We start from the raw sequence: 23977 nt of genomic DNA on the forward strand, positions 1-23977 counted from the left end.
GGACCATAAAGGTGGCTGGGATTAGGCCCTGAGCTGAATGAAGGCCGCGCTACCAGAAGCCCCCAGGACTCAGTATTCCAAGAACGCCGAACCACGGAGAAAAAACGACCACAAACCAAGCGTCCAGCGCCTGCGCTAGAACCACCGCTCCCAGGATCCTTCGCGGCCAAGTCGCTTCCCATTTCAGGTCCCAGCCGTGGAATTCCGGTGAACCTGAAAGGAACGTGGACCAAGCATGATGGAAGAGAGATTCCGGGAGCAGGAACAGGCGGAGCCTCTCTGGGAAATATGGTTCACAAGGGTGTGCGGGTCACAAACCGGGCACTGAGAGCGAAAGATGTTTCGGTGAGGAGCTGGGCCCGGAGACTTCTGGGAAGTGGAGTCCGTTGGGGCGGGGAGGTCCGTACGCATGGCCGGAAGTGACGCTATTCGAACGCGTCCTCTTAGGCGCGCGAGCGGGGCCTGGCGCTTGGCAATCCCTGCGGCTAGGGTTTCTGAGTTCACACTGGTACCCGGTAGCGTTCTCGGGTAGCCGGCGGCGGCTTTTTCCACGCAGCATTCTGCTTGAGACCGAGTCGGTGGTTGCGCCACGGGCTCCCCATTCGCGAGGCCTGGCTGCCGCTGGGGAGACAGATCCGACTGGACAGGCCTGACCAGAGTTCCCAGGGCCAGACCCGGCGTCTGACAGCAGAAGCCGGAGGCAGAGCAGGCCTGCAGAGCGCGGCTGGGGCTCAGAGAACTGCTGGGAGGCGGTGGCGCGAGGTGGCATCCAAATGCTGGAGGAAGGAGGTAAGAAGGAGGGTGTGGAGGGAGCGGTTTGCAGGAGATCCGGCTTCTTGTTCCAACTTGCCCACTAATACCGCTGTGTGACCGGGACCAGAACTCCGGTTATCCTTCCCACACGTGGTTGGGGACGATCCTTTTTTGAGTAAAGAATTCTAGGGTCAAGAAAGTTGGAGGCCCTCAGGCCTGAATAAGCCCTGAGTATCCTACTTACCCCGATCTGCTTGATGCACCATTGGCTTATGAAAGCCGAGATAAATGGGCCATGGGAAGGAAAATGGGACAACCCAGGATTTCCTATTGTTTCTGGTCTTCCGGCCGTTCTTGAAACAGCCAGAAATTCTCAGAACAGAAGCCTATTGGCTCCACATGAGAATGAGGGCCGGTTCAAGTCAGTGGGTCCGTGAAGTCGAGGAGCATACTGGAGATTTGGAATCAGAAGGCTAGCGTTCCTGTTTAAGCTCTGGGGCACTGGTTTGGTCTTTTACCCTGCGTTTCTTCCTGGAGGGAAGCGTAAAATAACCTTAACTACCTTGTTTACTTCTAAAAAGCATCAAATAAAATAACGTTTTTTAAAGCATGTTGAACAATTTATACAACAGAACAAACGTGTGTGTAAACTTAACCACCGAGGCCTATGCCATCCTCTCTTAGATCAGGGGGTCCCTGTACTGGTCTGTAATTTCTCAAGTGCATATCTAGCATTTTGTGTTGTCTTCCCCCAGAGACCTGGGAACAGCAAGTAGGATGGTTATCATCCTCCTGGTACTACCAAAGAGGACATTAAGGTACAATGGAGTTAGGTACAATTCAATAACATAAGGTCTGTACTGAGACCAATATTCACACTTACGTACTTCTTTTTTAAAGTCTACAATAAAGTGACTTTGAGTTCACCAGGTTGTGCGGCCATCACCACTATTTAATTCCAGAACATTTTTAACACCCCTAAAAGAAGCCCATACCCATTAGCCATCGCTCCTTATTCCCTCTTCCCCCAATCTCTATGGATTTTTACTTTCTGTTCCTATGGATTTGCCTCTTCTGGACATTTCATAAAAATAGAGTCATACAGGGGCGCCTGGGTGGCTCAGTCTTAAGTGTCTGGCTCTTGGTTCCGGCTCAGGTTCGTGAGATGTGGCCCCACATCAGGCTCTGCACTGACAGTGTGGACCCTCTATCTCTCTGCCCCTCCCCTGCTCGCTGTCTCTCAAAATAAACTTTAAAAAGACAAAAAAATAAAATCATACAATATATGTGTCTGGCTTCTTTCACTTAGAATAATGTTTCAAGGGTCATCTGTGTTGTGACATGAATGAATGTACTTCAGTCCTTATTATGGCTGAATGATATCATTATATTGATATACCACATTTTGTTCCTCAGTATCTGCTATTATGAATAATGTTGCTGTGACAACATGTGCACAAGTTTTTGTGTGAATGTGTGCATCTAGGAGAGGAACTGCTGGGTCATATGGGAACTCCATTTAACTTTCCGAGGAACTGTCAAACTGTTTTCCACAGTGGCTGCACCATTGCACAATCCCAGTAGCAATGTATGGAAGTTCTAGTTTCTCCACATCCTCATCAACACTTGTTTTCCATCTTTTTTACTGTAGCCATCTTAGTGGGTGTGAAATATCTCATGATTGTTTGATATGCATTTCTTAAATGACTAGCGATGTTGAGTATCTTTTCATGTACTTATTGGCCATTTGTATATCTCACTTAAAGAAATATCTAGTCATATCCTTTGCCCACTTTTTAATTGGGCTATTTGTCTTTTTATTGTTGAGGTGGAAGAATTCTTTAAATATTCTGGATACTAGACCCTTAGAAGATAGATGTTTTGCAGATATTTTCTGCCATTCTGTGGTTATCTTTTTTATCTTTCTTGATAGTGCCTTTTGAAGCACAAATTTTTAATTTCAGTGAAATTCAGTTTATTTTTTCTTCTGTTGCTTGTGCTTTTGGTGTCTTATCTATGAAACCATTGCCTAACCAGAGGTACTAAAGATTTATTTAAAAAAATTTTTTTTAACATTTATTATTGAGAGACAGAGCATGAGCAGAGGAGGGGCAGAGAGGAGGGAGACACAGAATCTGAAGCAGGCTCAAGGCTCTGAGCTGTCAGCACAGTACCAAAGATTTATAGTTAAGTTTTCTTCTAGGAGTTTTCACTTTTTACACTTATGTCTTTGATCCATTTTGAGTTAATTTTTGTGTGTGGTGTGAGTTACAAGTTTGTATGTCAATATCCAATTGTTTCAGCACCATTTTTTTTTTAAGTTTGTTTATTTTTCAGAGAGATTGAGACCGTGTGAGCAGGAGAGTAGCAGAGAGTGAGGGAGAGAAAGAAAGAATCCCAAGCAGGCTCCACACTGTCAGCACAGAACCCAATGCAGGGCTTGAACTTACAAAACCATGAGATCATGACCTGAGCCGAAACCAAGAGTCGGACCCTTAACTGACTGAGCCACCGATGCACCTCCCCAGCACCATCTTTTTGAAGATTAATCTTTCCCCATTTAATTTCTTGGCACTCTTTTTGAAAATCAGTTGTCCACAAATACATGGATCTATTTCTGGATTCTCAGTTCTTCTCCACTGATCTATATTTCTTTTCTTTTTTTTAACATTTACTTATTTTTGGGAGATAGAAAGAGCATGAGTGCGGAAGGGGCAGAGAAAGAGGGAGACACAGAATCCGAAGCAGGCTCCAGGCTCTGAGCTGTCCACACAGAGCCCGACGCAGGACCCGAACTCGCGGACCACGAGACCATGACCCGAGCTGAAGTCCGATGCCCAACCGACTGAGCCATCCAAGGCACCGCCTCCATCAATCTATATTTCTATCCTCATACTAGAACCACACTATTTAGTTACTTTTGTTTTATAGAAGGTTTTGATAGTGTGAATGTGAGTTCTCCAACTTTGTTTTTTCTAGATTGTTTGGCTCTTCTGGGTCATTTGCATTTCTAGATGAATTTTAGGGTCAGCTTAATCAATTTCCATTAAAAAGTCCCCTGGGATTTTGCATAATTCTGTAGATGAATTGGGTGAGTATTGCCATCCCAACACTGTTGTCTTCCAATCCATGAATCCATGGGATATCTTTCCATTTATTTCGACCTTCTGTAATTTCAACAGTGTTTAGTAGCTTTTAGTGTGCATGTTTTGCATTTCCATTGTTAAATTTATTCCTCAGTGTTTTATTCTTTTAATGCTCTTGCAAAGGGAATTGTTTTTTTTTAATTTCACTTTTGGATTATACATTACTAGTGTACAGAAATACAGTTGGAGAAATGTCTGTTTAAATTCTTTGCCCATTTTTAATTGGGTTGTCTTTTTATTGTATATCCATCTTGGATCTTGCAATCTTGCTGACCTGGTTTAGCTGTCATAGGTGTTTTGTTTTGTTTTGGTTCTGTGGGTTCCTTAGGAGTTTCTTTTTTTTTTTTTTTTTTTTTTCCTAAATAGCAGGGCTACTTTATTTTTTATTTACTTTTTAGTTAGGCTGCACACCCAATGTGGAGCTTGAACTCACAACCTTGAGATCTAGAGTCACATGCTCTATTGACTGAAAACAGCTAGGCACCCTTCCTTAGCATTTTCTGTATACAAAATCGTGTCAACACATACTGATAATTACTTCTTCCTTTCCAACCTGGATGCCTTTCTCCCCCCGCCACAACCCTTCCTAATTTCCCTGGCTAGAACCTCCAGTATAATACTGAATAGAAGTGGTGAGAGCAGATATCTCCGTCTTGATCTTAGAGGAATGTTTCAGTCTTTTACCATTAAGTATGATGTAAATCTGGGTTTTCTGTGGTTGCCTTTTATCAAATTGAAGTCCTTCTCTGCTCTTCCCGGTTTATTGAATGTGTGTTATCAGGAAAGGGTGTCAGATTTTGTGTAATGGCCTTTTTTGGTGTTTATTGTGATGATCCGTGTGGGTCTTTCGCTTTTTATTAACGTGGCATATTATGTTGATTGATTTTCACATGTTGAACCAATCTTGCATTTCTGGGATGACTCCCACTTGGTCATTACCTCTTTTGATTTGGTAAATGTCTGAAATCTGCAGAGCACTTTCTCCCAGCAAACTGAGCAGTAGGTGATATTTGTAAACTGTGTGCTTACATGCTAAGCATTGTGCCATCTGCTTTGTCTGCACTTTTCTTTCATCTTCACAGCATCTTTACAAAGGATCATCATCCAAGGGGCACCTGGGTGGCTCAGTCGGTTAAGCGTCCAACTTTGGCTCAGGTCATGAGCTCGCTGCTCCCGAGTTCGAGCCCCGCGTCAGGCTGTGTGCTGTCGGCTCAGAGCCTGGAGCCTGTTTCAGATTCTGTCTCCCTCTCTCTCTCTGCCCCTCCCCCACTCACACTCTATCTCTCTTTCAAAAATAAACATTAAAAAAATAAAATAAAAACAACGAACAAAGGATCATCACCCCCATTTACAGATGAGAAAAATGAGACGTAGGAAGGTTATGTGACTGGCAAGCTGCTGGTAAGTGGTGACCTACGCTACTTGAGTCTCTTACTCCCTGCATCTGAGTGAATTGATGGGGTTTCTGAAGTAGGGAGGGCAATGGAAAATTTACATTCCCCTGCAGGTCTGCACATTCAGTCCGAGTGCCCCTGACCCTGCAGTGTCCTTTGAGCCCCCTTCCTCAGAGTGAGAATGTGAGACTCTCTAGCTTGGTGAGCTGTAACTTTTAAACCTTACTGGTTTCTTTCCCTTCCTGCAGAGCCACCTTCTCCAGACCCTGTCCTTCCCCATGAGGAAACCACAGGAGATGAAGGAATGGCAGCTGGTCTCACAGTTGGGACCCACGTGAGTTTGAAATTTCCTCTTAGAGGCAGCCTCTTTTTCCTTTTTAAAATATTAAGAGGTTTGGCGTACCTGGGTGGCTCAGTCGGTTAAGCGTCCGACTTCGGCTCAGGTCACGATCTCATGGTTTGTGGGTTCGAGCCCCGCATCGGGCTCTGTGCTGACAGCTTGGAGCCTGGAGCCTGCTTCGGATTCTGTGTCTCATTCTCTCTGCCCCTCCCCTACTTGTGCCCTCTCTCTCTGTCTCTCAAAAATAAATACATGTAAATAAAAAAATAATAATAAAAAATATTAAGAGGTTTTTGTTTCTGTTTGTTAATTACAAAAGGAATTCATGTTTATTGTAGAAAACCTGAAAAACACACTCAAAAACTCACCCTTATTCCCACAGAGAATTAAAACACTTAACATTTTCATTTGTGTCCTTTCAGGCATATTCTTCCTTTCCTTTTCTTTTTTTAAGATTTTAGTTTTAAAGTTTTGTGTTTGTATGTGTTTTGTTTTGTTTTGTTTTGTTGTTTTGTTTGTTTCTTTTTTTGAAACAGTAAGATTGGGCAGGGGAGAGGCAGAGAGAGAAAGGAGAGAGAGAATCCAAATCTCACGAATCGTGAGATCCTGACCTAGGTCAAGATCAAAGTTGGTTGCTTAACCAACTGAGCCACCCAGATGCCCCAGGATTTTATTTTTAAGTAAGCTCTATACCCACCATGGGGCTTGAACTCACAACACCGAGATCAAAAGTCGCTTGTTCTACCGGCTAAGCCAGCTAGATGCCCCCATAAGTCTCCCTTTTCTACTTTCCCAAAATGGGTTTGTAACTTTCTTTTTATTTCCGGTTCACAGAATTGGATCAATATTTCTCTCATTTCATTAAGAGCATTCTACAGAATCATTCCTAGTGTATTCCATTGCATAGTTCTACCAGGGTAGGAACTGCCTTCTCTTTTTACTTGACTAGACTAGGTAATGGTCTGTTTCTTTTCCTTAGAAAGTCTGCTCTTGGATTTTCTTATCAGTTCTCTTAATAACAGATTTTTCTTTTAGTTTTTTGCTTCCGCTTTTGTCAGATTTATTTTAAAAATCGATCTTTTAAACCTCCTATGTCAAATTTCTAATTTGTTTTCTTCCTTTCTTGTTTATAGTGAAAACTCTTGGCTGTGGGTCCTGTTTTCTTAGATATTCTCGAATTGTCACTTTGGTTTCTCTGTCTGCCTATTCAGCTGGTCTCTGTTCCATGGAGACAGAGTGTGTGTCTTTTGTCAACCCAGAACACCCAGGTATAGAGTAATTGCAGAATGGAGGGTTTAATGGCTCTATTAGCTCAACCTTATTAAATTGCTCAGTTCTTCCATCGCTCTGTTTTGTTGTTTATTTTGTATTAACCCTGCTAATGACTGAGTTCTTTTAACATCTCATAGCTGTAGTATTTTGAATTTGTTTTTGTACTTCCTACAGTTTTTTTCTTTATGAATTTCTTATTGTTATTTCTAGTTCATGAGAGTTACCTCTTTATGGTGGATTTTATTCTCTTGACCATTTTAAAATGACCCAAATGTTTTAAATATTTCGTAGTTTTTAAAAAATGACCCTCTTTGTCCTGTGTGTGTACTGCATTTCTCAGTATGAAAGAACAGGTAAAATTAGAGGTCAAAAGATGTATTATACTTTGGAAAATGATGCTGGCCTCAAATAAGGCAGTGACAGGGCCACAGAGAGAAATGTGCAAGCTCTAGTGATCGTGGGGGGGAAATGAAGATGCAGTGATTTGTTGCAGGAAAGGGGACGATGACATACAGGTTTCTGGCGTGGCCAACGAGGTAGATAGAAGTGCATTACTTGTGCTGAAAACGGACACGAGGACTTCCTCACCTCCTTTGCTCATTGTGCCTCACCACCTTCTCTTTCTCCATCTGATGAACTCCCTCCTTCAAGGCCCTCTCCTCAATCACCTCCTCTCTGTGGTTTTCCCGTGCTCTCCACCCAGGATTCCTTCTCTGTTATCCTGGCACCTGGTCTGTCCGTGTGTCTAACATGCTACTACAGGTAGTCACACACACATCTGGCATTCCTTTTGTACTGTGTGATGTCCAAGTTCATAGGGATGTTTATCACGCATTCTGAAGAATTGACCTTTCACAGTTCTTTCTGATTTCTCATAGCATAAACGTATACATTCTATTTTTGTTTTATCTACATTTGCTCCTTCAGTTCCCAAGCACCTGTTAGTTTCTGCCCAGTTACTTCTTTTATATAGATACAGATGGAGGTTCAAAAATGGCTTGAGAGCGAAGGAAGGAGCCTGGGTTGGTGTGTTTATGGTGGTTTTGAAGGTCTAAATACCCAATTCCGGCGACATCCTCCAAATGAATGAACTGCTCATTGGCTGTCCTACCCGGCCTGTGAAATATTGTTTCTCCAGTATTCCCAATACATTTCCAACAGATTAAGGTCATTCTGTGACCGTGATGAATCAAGACAGAAACAAGGCCACTCCGTAGTCACCTCCAAACTGAGACAAGAAAAAAGAAGAATATCGTCCAAACAACAAAACTGACCAAACACCCCCTATCCTAGCTAATATGAGTAACCACTGCTACTTTCCCAGTTGTAGTTTTGGCCTCGCTGCATTCTTCCTTTCTTTTAGGTGTGTTCCTGGTGGTCTTTGGCTGGATGGTGTTGACAAGTTTTTAAGAGGGTCCACCGATGGACCCATATAGTAACTGCAATATGGAATGCATTTTGTTCTAACAAGCATTTTCTTTTTTTCATTGGAAGACCTGTAAACGAGACTACAAGTCATGAAATATCACTATTTACAAATAGAACTGCTCAAAAGAGAAACTAGACAAAAAGAAAGAGAAAAGGTTGTTGATCTCATAACTCCTAGGGCAAGACAGCTTGGTAAAAGGGTAGAGGGATGGATATATATGTATCTGCATCTGGGTAGGTGTATGTATATACAGTACACAACAGATCGATGATGTTAGGCGGTGGATGCTCACGGTAGAAATCTTTCAACGTTGCTGTACGTTCGAAAAGAAATTTAAGAAAAGAAAAATGCTGCAAAGGAGAACCTCACAAAGCTATCTGTCTTTCTCGTTCTTGGCTTTTTCCAAGGAAATGAGGCTTGAGCCAGCTTTCCCGCTACAGGCGCGTTTTGGCGCATTTCCGTTTCAAGGCAAAAGAGAGGGCTGGCGCTGAAACCGGAAATGGCGCATGTGTGTGGGCGGGACAAGCCAATTAAAGTGTCTGTTTCTCTCACGAGCTATAGGAGCAAACAATAAAAAGCTTGAAAGCCTTCCCTCCCTCCCCCAAAAATAGATACAGATGTATACGCGCTCTATCTATGTATAAAGTCTGTCAGAGTTGTAGACATGCAAAGAGACTGTATTTGATTTATTTTTGTGTGTCAGTATCCTGTATAGTGTGAGGCACGTAGGAAGTGATCAATCAGTGTTTTTCTTAAACTACTCAGAGCTGCCTCGTATCCTAAGGCCACTGGGCAAGCCGGAATGTGCTTGTTTGGGGTGCCTGGGTGGCTCAGTCAGTTGAGCGTCCTACTTTGGCTCAGGTCATGATCTTGCGGTTTATGAGTTTGAGCCCCGCGTCCTGCTCTGTGCTGACAGCTCAGAGCCTGGAGCCTGTTTCAGATTCTGTGTCTCTCTGCCCCTCCCCTGCTCACAGATTCTGTGTCTCCCTCTCTCTTCCCTGTCTCCTGCTCGAGCTCTCTCTTTAAAAATAAATAAACATTAAAGGAATGTGCTTGTTGTTTCAGGGATCCATGCCCTTCAGCAGTGTGACTGTAGCTTTTACCCAGGAGGGGTGGAGGCGCTTGATCCCTGCTCCTAAGGACAGGTTCAAGGAGGGGAGACCAGAAAACACCAGGAACTTGGTCCTGCTGGGTAAGGAAACCATTTGAAATTTAGAATCTACCCAGTTCTGAAAATCTGTGGCACTTTCCAATTTGCTGACACATAGGAGGGCTAGTGTTTATTCCTCCTGGTTTCCTCGTGTAAGGTCTCTGCATTCCAGGTTGGGAAATAGGCAGTTTCATTTTGTTTCCCCTGAGACCACACCTCCCTGTTTTCTTATTTCCCAGGAGGGGCGGGGTGACCTCAGGCCAGTTCCTCCATATTCAGTAAGTTCTTGTCTTTTTTAATAACTTGCTTTGGGGACTTCACTTCACTCCTTGACTTGACCCCTCCTTGGCACTGCGTCTGTCTTAATTACTGCTGCATCCCCCAGTGCCTGGCACCAAGTAAGTGCTCAATAAATACCTACTGAGTGAGTGAAATAAGCGACCTGACTAGTGTGTTTCCACTCCCTTGAGTTCTGGTGGCTATTTATACTTAATCTACATCTCTAAAGCCCATTTTCCCCCTTGAAAAGGACTTCCAGTGTCCCAGCCTGGCATGAACTCTCAGTTGGAACAAAGGGAAGAAGGCCCGTGGATGCTGGAGGGAGGAGGCCTGAGGAGCACCTGCACCGGTGAGTGAGCACACACCAAAGTCCATGTGTCTGGGGAGCAAAAGCCCTTTTGAAGTCCACATTAGTGCCTTTGATTTGATTTTTTTAATCACCCCATGAGGTAGAATAGTGGGCTTTGCGATCAGACTGGCCTCGCTTCAAACCCCAAGTCATTGTGGTTTCATGGGTTTGAGCCCCACTTCAGGCTCTGTGCTGACAGCACAGAGCCTGATTGGGATTCCCTCTCTCAAATTAAAAAATAAAACAAAAAAATTCAAATAAATGTCACCCAGAACTGACCTTGCTATTCTCTCTTCTGAGAAATAAGGTAGAAACCCAAAGAATCTTCAGGAGAATTGACCCTTGTGAAAAGAAGTTCTGTAGCCCCCCCTAAAAGTCCACCCTCTTAGGTACAAGCCCTGTGTAGGAGACAGGTGTGTGGGACCCTGTGCTTCAGTTCCTAAATAAACATTACTCACATTTTATAAAGTTTTCTCCTAAAATGAAGGAGATCCCAAAAAAGGTTAAGAATCTTTAACTCTTCTTTTAAAAAATATCTACTTTCTCAGGGTGCCTGGGTGGTTCGGTTGGTTAGGCGTCCAACTCTTGGTTTTGGCTTGGATCATGATCTCATGGCTTCATGGGTTTGGGCCCCACGTCGGGCTCTGTGCTGGCAGGGCAGAGCCTGATTGAGATTCTCTCTCTCCCTCCCTAGCTACCCTTCCCCTGGACTCATGCTCTCTCTCTCTCTCTCTCTCTCTCTCTCAAAATAAATAAATTTTAAAAAAATTTTTAGTATCTACTTTCTGATTATAAAAGCAATACTATTTATTCTACTTAAAAGAACTCTTTTCAGGGCATCTGAGGGGCTCAGTCGGTTGAGCATTCCACTCTTGATTTTGGGTCAGGTCATGATCGCAGGGTCATGGGATCGAGCCCTGTATCAAGCTCTGCCCTGAGCATGGAGCCTGCTTAAGATTCTCTTTCCCTCTGCTCCCCTCTCCCACTAGCACACTTACTCTCTTTCTAAAAACACAAATAAAATAACTATTTTCTTGTAAAAATATGCTAATTTGAGATTTGGAAAAGGATTAAAAAAAAAAAAGTTCCTCCATCTTCTTCCTATAACAAAATGCAGTGATATGTTTTTCTGAAGTTGAATAACCACGTATAATTTACATGGTCTTTTTTTTTTTTCAATTTAACAGTATTTTTATCACTGTATATTCTCTGAAAGGTTTTTGTGACTTTTATTATAACACTAATATTAGAGAACATTAGAAAATACAGGTAAACACAAGAAAATAAAAATTGCCCTTGATTTCACAACCCAAAGATAGCACAGGTTACATTCACACTGTGTATCTTTCCAGTGTTTTCTCAATAAACACCTTTCTGGAAAAGGAACTATAGTGTACCCATTCCATACATGACCTTTGATTGCTAAGTAGTGTCCCTCAATTGGCTATACTATGGTCATTCCTTTTTTGAAAGGTGTTTGCTTTTCTTTGACAAATGATGCTGTGAGCAACTTTGTCAACCCAGCTTTGTGTATTTTCTCATTGGTTCCTTAAGATGAATTCTTACAAGTGCAGTTCCAATGTCAACATTTTAAAGACTTGACATGTACAACCAGATTGCTCTCCAGAAGGACTAGGCTGTCCCAATTTTTGCAGTCACACCAGCGTGTAAGATCTCTTGATGCTGCACCCTTACCATCACTCTAGAATTAGCATGTTTTTGAAATCTTGCTGATTTGATAGGTGAAAAAAATTCATCATGCTGGCATTGATCATCAGCTTTTTTTTTTTTAAATTCTTTTCAAGTTTATTTTGGGAGAGAGTGAGCGAGCACAAGTGGGGGAGGAACACAGAGAGAGGGAGAGAATCCTAAGCAGGCTCTGCACCATCAGCACAGAGCCTGATGCAGGGCTCAGACCCATAAACCGTGAGATCATGACCTGAGCGAAAATCAAGTCGGATGCTTAACTGACTGAGCCACCCAGGCACCCCCAATCATCAGCTTTTTAAGGTGAGTTTTTTAAGTTTGGTAAGCAGATTGCCCAAAACCACATCAAGGATTGAGACTAAGAAGACACACGAAGACTGCCCAGTATTTGGCCAAAGCAGAGGAAAGGGTCAGAGATAAGGGAGCCTTGCATCTGAGGGAGGTTACACTTCTATATATCCCTTTGCGCTTTAGGAAAGGGAATAAAGCGTGCTCACATAGCTGCAGAGCCATCTTGGTCAATGTTTACAGTTTAGAACAGAAATGTGAGACGTGTTTTGGTTTAAAGCGGGGGGGAGCATCAGACTGGTCTGCCGAAGAGCTCGGGCAAACTCCATCAGCCTTTTGTATTTCAGTAGTACCTTTTCTTCCACCAAAGGGGGAAAAATTGCTTTTCTAAATATTTTTCAGACTGGAAGATTATGTCTGAATCACCACCCGAGCAAGACATTTCTGAAAATTCATTCCAAGACACAAGTATAGAGATGCCCCCTGGGGAGTCAGACCCCAGGAACAGTGAACCGGGGAAGGGCTTCAACCTGAGACCAGTCCTTTCTCCACAACAGAGAGTTCCTACAGAAGTGAGACCCCGCAAATGGGAAGCACATACAAAGAGCCTCAGGAAAAATTCAGATACCACGAAGCCTCACAGAGCGAAACCATATACGTGCAGTGAATGCGGCAAAGCCTTCAGTTACTGCTCCTCCCTGTCTCAGCATCAGAAGAGTCACACTGGGGAGAAGCCGTATGAGTGCAATGAATGTGGGAAGGCTTTTGGCCAGAGTTCATCTCTCATTCAGCACCAGAGGATTCACACGGGAGAGAAGCCTTACAAATGCAACGAGTGCGGAAGAGCCTTCAGCCAGAACGCCAACCTCACCAAACACCAGCGAACTCACACGGGAGAGAAGCCCTACAGATGCAGCGCGTGCGACAAGGCCTTCAGTGACTGCTCAGCCCTCGTCCAGCATGAGCGAATCCACACAGGAGAAAAGCCCTACGAGTGCGGCGACTGCGGGAAGGCCTTCCGCCACAGCGCGAATCTCACAAACCACCAGAGGACACACACAGGGGAGAAGCCGTACGAGTGCAGGGAGTGTGGGAAGGCCTTCAGTTACTGCGCCGCCTTCATTCAGCACCAGCGAATCCACACGGGGGAGAAACCCTACAAGTGTGGCGCATGCGGGAAGGCCTTCAGTCAGAGCGCAAACCTCACAAACCACCAGAGGACTCACACGGGAGAGAAGCCCTACAAGTGCAGCGAGTGTGGGAAGGCCTTCAGCCAAAGTACAAACCTCATAATCCACCAGAAGACCCACACTGGGGAGAAGCCCTATAAATGTAATGAGTGTGGGAAATTTTTCAGTGAGAGTTCAGCCCTCATCCGACATCACATCATTCACACAGGAGAAAAACCCTATGAGTGCAATGAATGTGGGAAGGCGTTTAACCAGAGCTCCTCCCTAAGTCAGCATCAGAGAATCCACACTGGTGTGAAACCCTATGAATGTGCCGAGTGTGGGAAGGCCTTCAGGTGTAGCTCAGCTTTCATTAGACATCAGAGACTCCATGCTGGGGAGTAACCAGAAACAACCAAAAAGCTGGTAGGGACCTGACAGGCATTGCAGGTAGTTTGAAAGCCTCTGGAGACATCAGGCTTCTTATAGTCTGTAGCTCAGAGCCACATGCAAAAAAAAGCACCTTTAATAAACAGTCCCTACTTTACATGTTGTATGTGGAAGGTGTTGAGAGCTCTTCTTTTCAGGAAGCATAAACTACCCAATTCAAATTAGAGATTGACCTTTATTCAGTGAACCAGAGTGCTTGTATAGAGAGCACTGCAGAAACCTTGGTTCATAAGAAGTGACCAGTGAGTGAAGGACTTGTTGCCTTCTTAAAGGCCAGGTATTTGGGGAGAATGTTATCTCTGTGTGAATAAGGGCTGTTAAAAAGAACCAACACTGAACAGGAATGAACAGTTTCTCCATAATGGGGCCAAAGTGAGGAAAAAGACTGTAAGAGCCACTAACTACTATATGCTACAGTCTTACCAGGAGTAAGGAAGATATATCCATGCTCAAGATAGGAAAATCTAGGCAGATAGGCCCAATGCACCTAGTTCTAGTGTTGGGTACTGCTAGGAAGAAAACTGCCCAGAGGGAAAAATGGAGGCTGAAGGTATCAGGATCCCCAGCAAGGTACATCCCTTTCTATGGAGACACAAGAGAACCTGAAGCTCACCATCTTCCCCTGGCTCTTAGGCTGGTGGGTCCTACACTTCCTTTCTAGAGAACAGTATCCTTTAGGTCAAGATTTTCCTTGTGGGCCTACTTTCTTCCTTGAAAGGTCCTGGGGGGCTTGTCTTTGACATATCCTCACACCCAATCGGCATGACCTCATCTCTGCATTTATAAACCCCTGAGGTTTGACACTACGCACTTGACTTCAGAATCAGCCTCAACAGTCATCACCCAGGGCCTCTAGCTTGTTTCTTGGCAACTTGGCACAGGTCCTCAGTGCTCATGTAATCCTTTCACTAAAGACAGCTCTCCAATCTGCTTGTACCTGGGGCGATTAAAAAATCCACGGACTTCAAAGGCCCATTGACAAAATTCCGGAAAGGCAAAGATGCAATGCCAAGGAAATTAAGTTCTTGGGTTAATTATTCACAACCCCCCCTTTAGGTTAGTCCCAAAAGTCCCTTCAAGCAGCTTGATTGTAGCTTGCCCCAGGACCCAGCTATATCATCCACACCTTAATAAAAAAAGGAGCCAAGCTAAGGGAAGAGAGACTCAGGAAAGGCAAAAACATGCCATTAGAAAATGACCTGTAACGGGGCGCCTGGGTGGCTCAGTTGGTTAAGTGTCCCAACTTCGGCTCAGGTCATGATCTCAGTTTGTGCGTTGAGCCCTGCATAGGACTCTGCTGACAGCTCGGAGCCTGGAGCCTGCTTTGGATTCTGTGCCTCCCTCCCTCTCTAGCTTCCACACTCTCTCAAAATACACTAAAAAGCTTTTTTTAAAGAAAGAAAACGACCCTTAAGGACATAAAGGTCAGGTTTCTTTGTTTCCCATCAGTGCTTCTGAGCCCTGGCTGTGCACTGGAATGGATAGTGAAGCCTCACATTAAGGGTTATGGGCCCCTAACACACTCAAGAATTAAACTGGTCTGGGATAGATTCCTGACCATTTCACACTGGGGTAGTTTTCTTTTTGGCCAAGAATTTTGTTCTTCTGAAGAGTTCTATGAATACATGCAGCCTACAAATAGCACAGAGACTTCTTTTCCAGGGGTCTTCTCTGAGCTAGTCCCATACAGGGCAACAATCTGACCCACAAGGAGTTTGTTACCCAAGCAACGACTTTTTCCAGAGGTTCTGCCACCGTGACCCCATTAGCCACCATTTGACCACAAAGGGGGTAGGTCCCTCAAGGAAGAGGCTGTATCAAAAGGCCCATTGGTTGTCAACTGATCCTTTATTAAAATAGTTTCCTTTGTAGTTCTTAATCTTAACTCTGTGGGAAAGAAAAAAGAAAAACCTATCATTAGCGGAACAAGAAATTCTTAATAGTCCAAACCCATTATTGACCATTTCTAGAAACTTTGCAGCCTGTACAAATACTACTTTAGCTTTCCTCCAGCTCTCACCCTGATCTAGGCAAGAGAAACAGAAGTCACTTACAGCTGGACATTCCACTGCACCACTATTGATGTCATCTATGATGTCATGAGGGTGGCGGCCATCAACATTGCAGCCCACAGATTGGGCAGTCCCCAGAATCTCTTTAATGGTTCCTTTAATTAAGAAAAGTGGCATTAAGAGGAGCTTCAGCAATACTCATATACCCAAGGGGAAATACTTTTTCACATCAGATAAAGAGAAATTAAGCCTATTTTTGGAGTAACATCCCTGCTCCTCTAAGCCAAAACTCCGAACTCCATTTAGTTATACAGGCTCTGAATGCAAAGGGTCCGTGGGTTCTGACACCCAGATTAAACACACCCGACACAAATATTCACTGACCCCAAGTCATTCTTTAAACCCAGAAGACCCTGCACCCCAACTGTGGGTCTTACAGAGTAACATCCCTTCAAGCTGAGGAATGCTACCACTCAGTGAATACACCCCATATAACAAGGGGGTTCCCTGCCGTCCACTTACCAGAGAGTTCCCTGGCTAACGATCGGTGCCTCATCTGTCGGGCAATGTTGACAATCTCATCAAAAGTGATGTTTCCACTGTGCTTAACTGCAGAAGAAATAAACAGCAAAAGCTGTGTCACAACCCAAGGCCAGAGAAGACCACATATTCTCCCTTCACCTTTATTTTTAGGCTGTTCCCATGCTTTCGGCACAGAGTCATCCACATGAAGAACAACCCTGTTTCCTAAGCTGGGGTTTACTATCAGCTCACCACTGGATTGCACCAGCCACGAGAACTGATCAGGTGCAGTGGCGGGTGGCTGGGGTAAAATCAGGTCTCTGCGAACCTTGCGTGGGTGACACTATCTTTTTTTACACAAAAAAAGACAAACTGAAGTTACTGGGGTTAGTTAAGCTGTCAGAATCTTCCAGCTCAGAAATGGTCTGATTATTGGACATCACTGTCAAGTACTTCCCCCTATTTCCCTCCTGCATGTACTTTTAGGGAGGGCCAGTCCTGGGCTAGGGGACTGGGGGAGAGCCGTGAGGCACTTCTTGGCAGTGCCTGGCTGTCTAACGCTTCTGAGCAAATCCCTGTGCCATCCCTAGGTTCTGCTAAAGCAAAAACATGCAGCTAAGTATCACACTGGGTAGACACCACCACTCACAGATTACCAGGGAAAAGACCACTCACTGTTTTTCTGCTTCTTTCTGTCCCTTGGCGGTTCCTTTAGGGCTTTGATAATCAGGGCGGAGGCAGAAGGTACCACTTCAATCTGCAGAAGAGATTCTCCATGTGAATTAAGCCCTCCTCCACCCTCCAATGAAAAAGGTCAATACTGCCTTGCAACTTGGCTCTCAAAAAACATGGGCCAGGTGGGGTTTGCTGTGTACATTCTCAACTACTTTTCACAATCTAAAACGTGTCCTACCCTAGGAGACACGAAGTGATTGATTTGCCCAATGTCACACAAGTGACAAGTTAGTATTTGAGCCCGCATCTACAATTTCTTGATCCTTGCTCTCAAAAAAGGCTTCCCCACATTTAAAATTGCCCTCAGCTCACCACTGTGGCAGATGGCCATGTCAGCAAAAACCTTCCACCCAGGGATTTCAGATGGTTGCTACCTCTGCCCTCCCCCTCAAAGCAAGTACCTGAGCCTGTCTGTTCTGAATGGTCAGCTTCACTGTAATCCTCAGACCCTTCCAATCACCGGTTGCCTTGGCGATGTCATCACCAACCTTTTTTGGAGACTATAGAAAAAAGGTATACAATTACACTGTGCTCGAAGTTGCAGTACAGCCTGACGCCCTGCCCTATCCTTCTCCCTTGGCAACACCCCAAACCTTTTCCAATCCAGCACACGGGGGCAGTCTGAAAGCATGTAACTGCCCCCAGTGAATCAAGGGAATGGCTACTACAGTTGTATACATTGGAGAACTGCAGCTAGGGGTGAAGTCTGCTTGGGACTGTCAGCTGCAGACCCAGGGTTGTTAGGAAGGCAAAGTCCCTTACCTACCTACATACCTACCCACCCATAAGGACCCACATGGTCTAACGTAGGGATTTTCGACACTGGTTACATTCAAATCACGTGAACGGTTTTAAAGATTCCTGGTGTCAGACCAATCCAAGTCAATCTGCAGGAATGGGGTCTGGGCATTTGCTACTTAAGATTTCCTAATGACCACCAGCCTCAACAGGAAAGCTATCCAGTGGGTGCCAGCTAAACCGAAAACAAGTAGTAGTAAGACACTGGTTAAGCAAGACCACGTGAGAAATACGTTTGGGTCAGGAGACCAATGTCCAAGAAATAAAGGCCTAACGATACTCAGGGAAATGCAAGCTCAGAAAAAGCATAAAAATAAACAAGTAGGTAAATAGGGCAGTCGTAGGTAAAGCTGCTCACATTAATGAACAGGTCATGCAGGCTACTACGTACAATTCACCAGGATCTTAACCCACAGCCCACTTAATCCTCCCAACCGATATTTAATCCCATCAGTGATCTGCCCATTTCCCTGACTAGCAAACACAGGCTAAGGAGGCAGCCCAGTGTCACCAACCTACTCTAAGCCCTCACAGATCCCTGGCCCATCCCTCAGGTACAGTAAAGGCAGCAGTTAAGAGCCACTGGAGAGTAAAAATTACAGCTTCGAAGTAGCCTGTTCCCGCTTCCTATATCACCCTGCTATGGGAGTACTTCCAAGCCAGTGGCTCAGAGGGGTTGCCAACTCGTCAACGTCAAAGGCACCTCAGATCCGGTCTCGTTTGCACAAGCCCGACCTGAACTGCTTTCCTTCGACAAGAAACAGGCCTCCACGAGGATGACTTACCAGACCCAGCGGGCCGATCTTGGGGGCCAGGGCAGACGTGGCACCGACCTCACCACCGGTGCACCTCAGGTATACTGTAGAAAAAAAAGAGCAGCGGCGCTGCACAGGGAGCCCCCGGGTCCCAGCCTTCTCCTCCCATCTTTCCGGGGCTGGCCACACCGCTTGTCTCTTCTCGGAACAGCACCAAGGGCCTCAGCAGGGAGCGAGGAAGGCCTCCCAACCCCCCAGCGGGCGAGCCGCCTCCTCCCTGGCGTGGACCGCTCCGAGCGCCACGTGGGACTGGGGCCTTCGGTTCAGCTCCGGCTACCGAGGCCCGCACTAGGGCGGCCAACCCAGTGGAGGGGAGAAGCGCCCGGACACAAACCTTACCCTAAAGCGTGCGGGCTGCAAAGCCACCACAGGTCGTCCGGTCCTCCCTCCCCATTTACACGAGGGGAAGCTGAGGCCCAGAAAGCCTTAAGAGACTCGACCAGGACCTCACAGCACCCTGAACGCAGCACTGGAAAGGCCTCTAGCAGGCAGCACTTTTAAAGCCCGACGTGAAAACGGCAACGGCTGCTGGGGCAGCGGGGCCGACGGGCTGCCGGGAGGAGGGATGCTCCATTTCGCAGCCCGAGCCACATCTAAAGCACGCACCGACTTTGATCTCGTTGGGGTCGAACTTAGGCGGCATGGTGGAGGCGGTTGGTGTCGGATGAACCCGGATTCGGGACGACCGAAGGGCGTTGCACCGTCGCCTCCTCCGAGCCGAAAGCCAAAAGACCGGAAGGTTCTCTGACTGCGCCGGATATAGGTAGGAAAGCACGACTCTCGCGAGAACCACTAAGCTCCGCCCAGCCTCCCAGCGACGTCCTTGCCGCCATGTTGCTTATGGGCAGTTTCCTGAGGCTGAGCTGACGGGCTGGAGAACCCTACTCCGCGGTGAGTTGTGGCTAAGGGTTCGGAAGGAGGGGTTCGGGAGGTTCCCCTGGGGGAGGCAACAAGAGAGGGCTGCTCTCGGGCCCCGCTGTTCTCTATTCTCCCTAATGGTGAGGGTCACCCTGTGGTTCCTGTCGCCCAGTTGCAAAGCCCCGCCCCTCCCCTAAGGTGTCCGCATCCCCATTCCTAGACCCTAGGGTCATGGGGACCCCGAGCCCACTTTTAGCTCCTTCGTAATGTGTGCATTTTGGTTATCAAAACAACTTGATTCGAGTCTAAATTTCGCCCAACTCTTAATTCCAAGATTATACGGTTTTCAGAGTCTGACTTCGTCATCCTGGTCTGAATGACTTTCTGAGATTCAGAGTTTTGTTTTGGTCCCAAGCTCCTGCGTTTGGAGGATACCAGACTCCCGCTCCGCCCGGGCCCGGTGCCCAGTGCTCTTGAGACCCGACGTCCATGACCAAGCCTTACGAGTGACCTGCCCACCTTCAGGTCCACCCGAGGGAACGAGCACTGGGGACTTGTGCACCCACAAAGCCAGGTGGGGCTCTCCCCACTCCAGCCTGGGGAGGATGGGTGTGGTTCTTCCCACTGGGCTGGACGTCCGGGTAAGGAATGGATGAGAGGTGGACATCGAGGAGCAGGTTGGGAAGAGCTGATCTTATGGGAGGGATGGAGAGGGGATGGCCACTGTGGGGCAGGTCGGGGGAGGGCTGAATTTTGGGGAGAGGTGAGAGAGGATTAGTCCTTGGGGAGCAGGGTAAGGGTAAGAGCTTGTCATCAAGGAGGGCTGGGGGAGGGCTGTGTTTAGATTATCCCCATCACTGCTGGCAAGTAGGTGACAAGAGGGGCCTGAGCCAGCTCTGCAGGTTGGCCGGCTCCCCGGACTGCCCACGCCCCTGTGGGCGGAGACCTGTGATCTCCGCCCTTCCCCTTGAGGACTGGGTGTGTTTCTTCTTCAACTGCATCTTCTCCTTAGTTCCTTAAGCTGTGGTAGGCGCTGAATCGACGTTTGTGAGACGTATAGTGCTCTGTGGCTGACATTTATTGAACACTGGTAATGTGCTACGGGTTTCACATACACGAAAACACTGGGTCCTCACAGAACCTGGTATTGGTAACATTATTAGTAGTAACAACATTGTTCCTGGCTCATTGATGTCCCTTATCAAGCACTGATATTTGCAGATACAGGGCAGGCAGTAAGCACCTAGCTTCTGAGTTCAGGACAACGTACTTAGTGTGTGCCAAGGTAGTGTGAGCATGAAGGAGTTGGGCAAACCCCACAGTATCAGGACTCCAAAGAGCAGAATTCCAGACTGGTTTCTCTACAATCCAGGCGGTATAACCAGATCACTGAGCTCACGTGCCAGTTTCATTACCTTAACCTGGGCTGTGGTGAGACGCTCATGGAGTAATAGCCATGAGGGTGGTAAGGTGTCTGAGGATTGCTTTTGGGTTGTTATTTTACTAAGAGATCTCTTTGCCTATCGTGTGGTTGCAATCCCCAAGGTCATGGCTGGCCAATCCCTTGCGTGTTTGCTTTGCCACTCTTATAGTGTTTCAGGAACTAGAAGTGATTCGTCAGTCCCATCTGCTAGGAGTTCTCAAAGAGCATCCTTAGAAAGACCTATTGTGCCGGGCTCACGGCACAGATTGATGGTCAAGATGGACATAGCCCCTGCCCTCAAGGATCATACGGTCCAGCAGATCAGCTACGTGTTCTGCGTTCCTGTGGCTGCCTGTCCTGGATGTGTCACAAATTCCCCAGGCCCTAATTTCTCTCCTGTGCCCTAGAGTCGTGAAGATTACTCCGGGGGGAAAGGAAGAATGCCTCTCTTCTTCCGGAAGCGGAAACCCAGTGAAGAGGCTCGGAAACGCCTGGAGTATCAGATGTGCCTGGTGAGGGAAACTGGGTTTCCTCTGAGTCCATTTCTACCTCTGCCCTCGTGAAACAGGGTTCTACACTATCCCCAAACAAGCCGTGCACTCCCTCCCTCCTGCCTGCCTCCCCAACCCGCAGAGGAAATCTCTGACTCAAAGCAGACCCACAAGGCTGCCTGTCAGGTGCTCAGGAGTGCCTTGTGCTTCCCTCCCAAGACTGATCCCTGTTGTCATTCCATGTTCGTTCGCTCCTCCCTGCTGGACCTCAAGCCCCATTAAAGCAGGGATCGTTGGCGCACCCGCAAAATGGACTAGGTGAACCAGATGGTGTCCGTGGTCTCTTATAGGTCCTTAATCCTGTGTTTCTTTGTCTGGTCTGTCCACCCTGCAAGGGTGTTTTGTTTGAACACTTTCTATCGTTCTTTTCACCCTCAGGCAAAAGAAGCTGGGGCAGATGACATTCTTGACATCTCTAAATGTGAGCTCTCAGAGGTAAACTGGGGGTAGTGTTCCGGCTATGAATTTGATCTGTCCTTTTTTTCTTGGATCACATGTCCCTGAGAGAGACAGATGTGGACTGGGGCTTTCAAAAGGCCAGAAGCATTAATCAAGAGAAGTTTCCTTAGATTCTGCTTTTGTTCAGAATAATTAAGATGATTGTTGGCCTCAGCATAGTCTTCCTAGAATCAAGGAGTCTAAAAGATGTACCCACAGGGGTGTGCCTGGGTGGCTCAGTCAGTTGAGTGTCTGACTCTTGATTTCGGCTCAGGTCATGATCCCAGGGTCATGGGATCGAGCCCTATGTCGGGCTCAGTGCTAAGCACGGAGCCTGCTTAAGATTCTCTCTCTCCCTCTCCCTCTGCTCTTCGCTACTTGCATGTGCTCTCTCTGAAAAAAAAAATGTTTTTTTAATCAAAAAAAGAAAATGTACACACAGATTTCCAGGGAACTGGGAGATTCTGGGGTTCCCCAGCCTCTCCAGCTGGTGCCCAGCACCAGAGATCTTTCTTTTGCCCAAATAGAGCTCATGATGGAGATGGTGTGTGGGCCAGGGCCGGGCAGGGCAGTCTCCTGCCAGCTGATTATAAGGGACGGCTGACCATGTCCCCAGCGACATTCCTCACCAGCGTGCCCCACCACCCTCCCGGCTTAGTGCTGCCCTCCATGGGAGGACTTTGCACTTGATCACCTCCTGCCCCATCCCCCCCCTCACATGTGTGCTCCTCAGAAAACAAAAACTGGCTGGAGGGGAGGCACTGACTCTTCTTTCTCCCATCTTAGATTCCATTTGGGGCTTTTGCAACATGCAAAGTTCTACAGAAAAAGGTGAGCTGAATCCTCATTTTCAGAGACTCGTTCATGCATGTTTGTTGGTTTCAAATCGGGTGGGATTTTTAGGAGCTGCCTTCTTGGCACAGGCACCTCCATTCTCCCTGATTCTCACCCTTTCAGCCTGATGCAGGTGTTTGCACAGTTAGAAGAGCAGGCTTTGGGGTCAGATGGTCCTGGGTCACATCCTGGCTTTGCCCCTCTCATGAGTTGCGCAACTTCCACCAACTCTTACATCTGTTTCTTCATCTGTGAAATGAAGACACTCCCAGCTCTACTCTCGAAACAGTATTGTGAGAATTGAGTGGCAGGTAGGGAGGTGGGCAGGTAGAAAGGCAAACGCACTGGGCATGATGCCTGCCACAGTAAACACTGGGTGACCTCGTTGTTAATCATAATGAAAACTATACTCATTTCGTGCTGGTCACTCAGAAGAAATTAAGAACGGAATGAATGATTTTCAGAAAGGCAATAACTTTGCATGTAGACAGCTAAGAGTAAAAAAAAAAAGTGTTCCATACCAACACAGGAGTGAGCTCCTTGACACTGGACATTTCTGTGCAAGGGTCGGTGCCGAATAGAAAAAGCAACAGATGACACGATTTGAGCCTCAGACCCCAGGCCAGTCCTGGGCTTAGTGCTTTTTGTCTGTTAGTTTCTTAATCATACGCCAGCCCTTGGAGGCAGCTACTTTATTATTCTGTTTCCTACATGAAGATGCTGACGCCAAGGAAGGTTCAGATCAAGGAAGGACAGCTGCACAGGGACCCTCCTCAGGGTGGAAGGTAGAATGAGGCCTCTGAGATCCCCTTCACCCTCGAAGTTACAGGTTTTCAGGTCATGTGATTCTGCATTTGCAGGTTCCGTGATTCTGAAGCACATCCCCCGTCGCAGTGTGCGGGAGAGCAGAGGCAGGCGGGTTCTGCCATACCTCCCGCGCCGAGCTGGCTGCCCCTGCTCGCTGCTCATCCTCAGGCTAACGCGCCACAAATCTTTTCCAAACAGGTGTTGATTGTCCACACGAATCACCTCACTTACCTGCTCCCTAAATCTTGCAGCCTCCTGAGTCTCACAACCATCAAGGTACAGGGGCCCTTGTCCCCCGTGTCACGGGCTCTGCCTGGTGCTCCAGGTGGCAGCCAAGCTCCCTTTGTTATAGGTTATGCAGGCCTAACTTAACAGTCAGGCTCGGGTGGGATCAGCACAACTTATTGGGCACCTTCTACGCACTGTGCATGGGGTGGGGTTGCAAAGATAACCAGCCC

The 23977-nt window shown here is 46.6% G+C and overlaps 3 protein-coding genes and 1 non-coding gene across 13 annotated transcripts in view; 2 read left to right on the forward strand and 2 right to left on the reverse strand.

Annotated features, from left to right (window-relative positions):
- The first annotated feature begins 208 nt into the window (after window positions 1-208).
- Window positions 209-13832, forward strand: ZNF79 (zinc finger protein 79). 7 transcript variants are annotated; one of them, XM_040482371.1, is made up of 5 exons: window positions 209-789; window positions 5542-5627; window positions 9400-9526; window positions 10014-10112; window positions 12510-13832. In XM_040482371.1, the coding sequence occupies exons 1-5, from the start codon at window positions 774-776 to the stop codon at window positions 13679-13681; spliced, it is 1500 nt and encodes a 499-aa protein (XP_040338305.1). In that variant the 5' UTR covers window positions 209-773; the 3' UTR covers window positions 13682-13832. The 7 variants fall into 7 exon arrangements, with proteins under 7 accessions (XP_040338305.1, XP_040338306.1, XP_040338312.1 ...); XM_040482372.1 differs by lacking the exon at window positions 5542-5627 and having other exon boundaries at window positions 210-789; XM_040482377.1 differs by lacking the exons at window positions 209-789; window positions 9400-9526 and adding an exon at window positions 9724-9762.
- Window positions 13833-15553: 1721 nt separating this feature from the next.
- On the reverse strand, window positions 15554-19354 carry RPL12 (ribosomal protein L12). Its single transcript, XM_040482389.1, has 7 exons — window positions 19215-19354; window positions 18579-18652; window positions 17397-17495; window positions 16936-17017; window positions 16261-16347; window positions 15781-15893; window positions 15554-15613 (listed from the first exon to the last, which is right to left on the reverse strand). The coding sequence occupies exons 1-7, from the start codon at window positions 19249-19251 to the stop codon at window positions 15608-15610; spliced, it is 498 nt and encodes a 165-aa protein (XP_040338323.1). The 5' UTR covers window positions 19252-19354; the 3' UTR covers window positions 15554-15607.
- On the reverse strand, window positions 16431-16558 carry LOC121035224 (small nucleolar RNA SNORA65). Its single transcript, XR_005792809.1, has one exon. It is a non-coding gene; the product is annotated as a small nucleolar RNA SNORA65 (small nucleolar RNA).
- A 29-nt stretch (window positions 19355-19383) lies between the features above and the next one.
- Window positions 19384-23977, forward strand: part of LRSAM1 (leucine rich repeat and sterile alpha motif containing 1) — a 39731-nt gene continuing 35137 nt past the window's right edge. For 3 of the 4 annotated variants that reach the window (XR_005792726.1, XM_040482384.1, XM_040482385.1), the window contains exons 1-6: window positions 19384-19499; window positions 19882-20040; window positions 21297-21401; window positions 21819-21875; window positions 22665-22709; window positions 23718-23795. Coding sequence is in view for 3 of the 4 variants with exons in the window: in XM_040482384.1 (XP_040338318.1) it covers window positions 21330-21401; window positions 21819-21875; window positions 22665-22709; window positions 23718-23795 (252 nt within the window). In the remaining variant the exon portion in view is untranslated. Of the gene's footprint in view, window positions 19500-19881; window positions 20041-21296; window positions 21402-21818; window positions 21876-22664; window positions 22710-23717; window positions 23796-23977 lie in introns of those variants that run through there. The other variant, XM_040482388.1, reaches the window with a different exon arrangement.

This window comes from Herpailurus yagouaroundi, unplaced genomic scaffold (genome assembly GCF_014898765.1).
Source record: "Herpailurus yagouaroundi ecotype Mexico unplaced genomic scaffold, PumYag 160, whole genome shotgun sequence".
NCBI classification, from domain to species: domain Eukaryota; kingdom Metazoa; phylum Chordata; class Mammalia; order Carnivora; family Felidae; genus Herpailurus; species Herpailurus yagouaroundi.

Excerpts from the sequence above, each read along its gene's own strand:
- ZNF79 (XM_040482371.1), top strand. Across the intron at positions 5,628-9,399 it reads GTCTCACAGTTGGGACCCAC|GGATCCATGCCCTTCAGCAG; the intron begins GTGAGTTTGAAA and ends TTGTTGTTTCAG. Across the intron at positions 9,527-10,013 it reads CAGGAACTTGGTCCTGCTGG|GACTTCCAGTGTCCCAGCCT; the intron begins GTAAGGAAACCA and ends CCCCTTGAAAAG.
- RPL12 (XM_040482389.1), bottom strand. The coding sequence starts at position 19,251 with ATGCCGCCTAAGTTCGACCCCAACGAGATCAAAGTCG. Across the intron at positions 18,653-19,214 it reads CCCCAACGAGATCAAAGTCG|TATACCTGAGGTGCACCGGT; the intron begins GTGCGTGCTTTA and ends TTTTTTCTACAG. Across the intron at positions 15,894-16,260 it reads GTTAGCCAGGGAACTCTCTG|GAACCATTAAAGAGATTCTG; the intron begins GTAAGTGGACGG and ends TCTTAATTAAAG.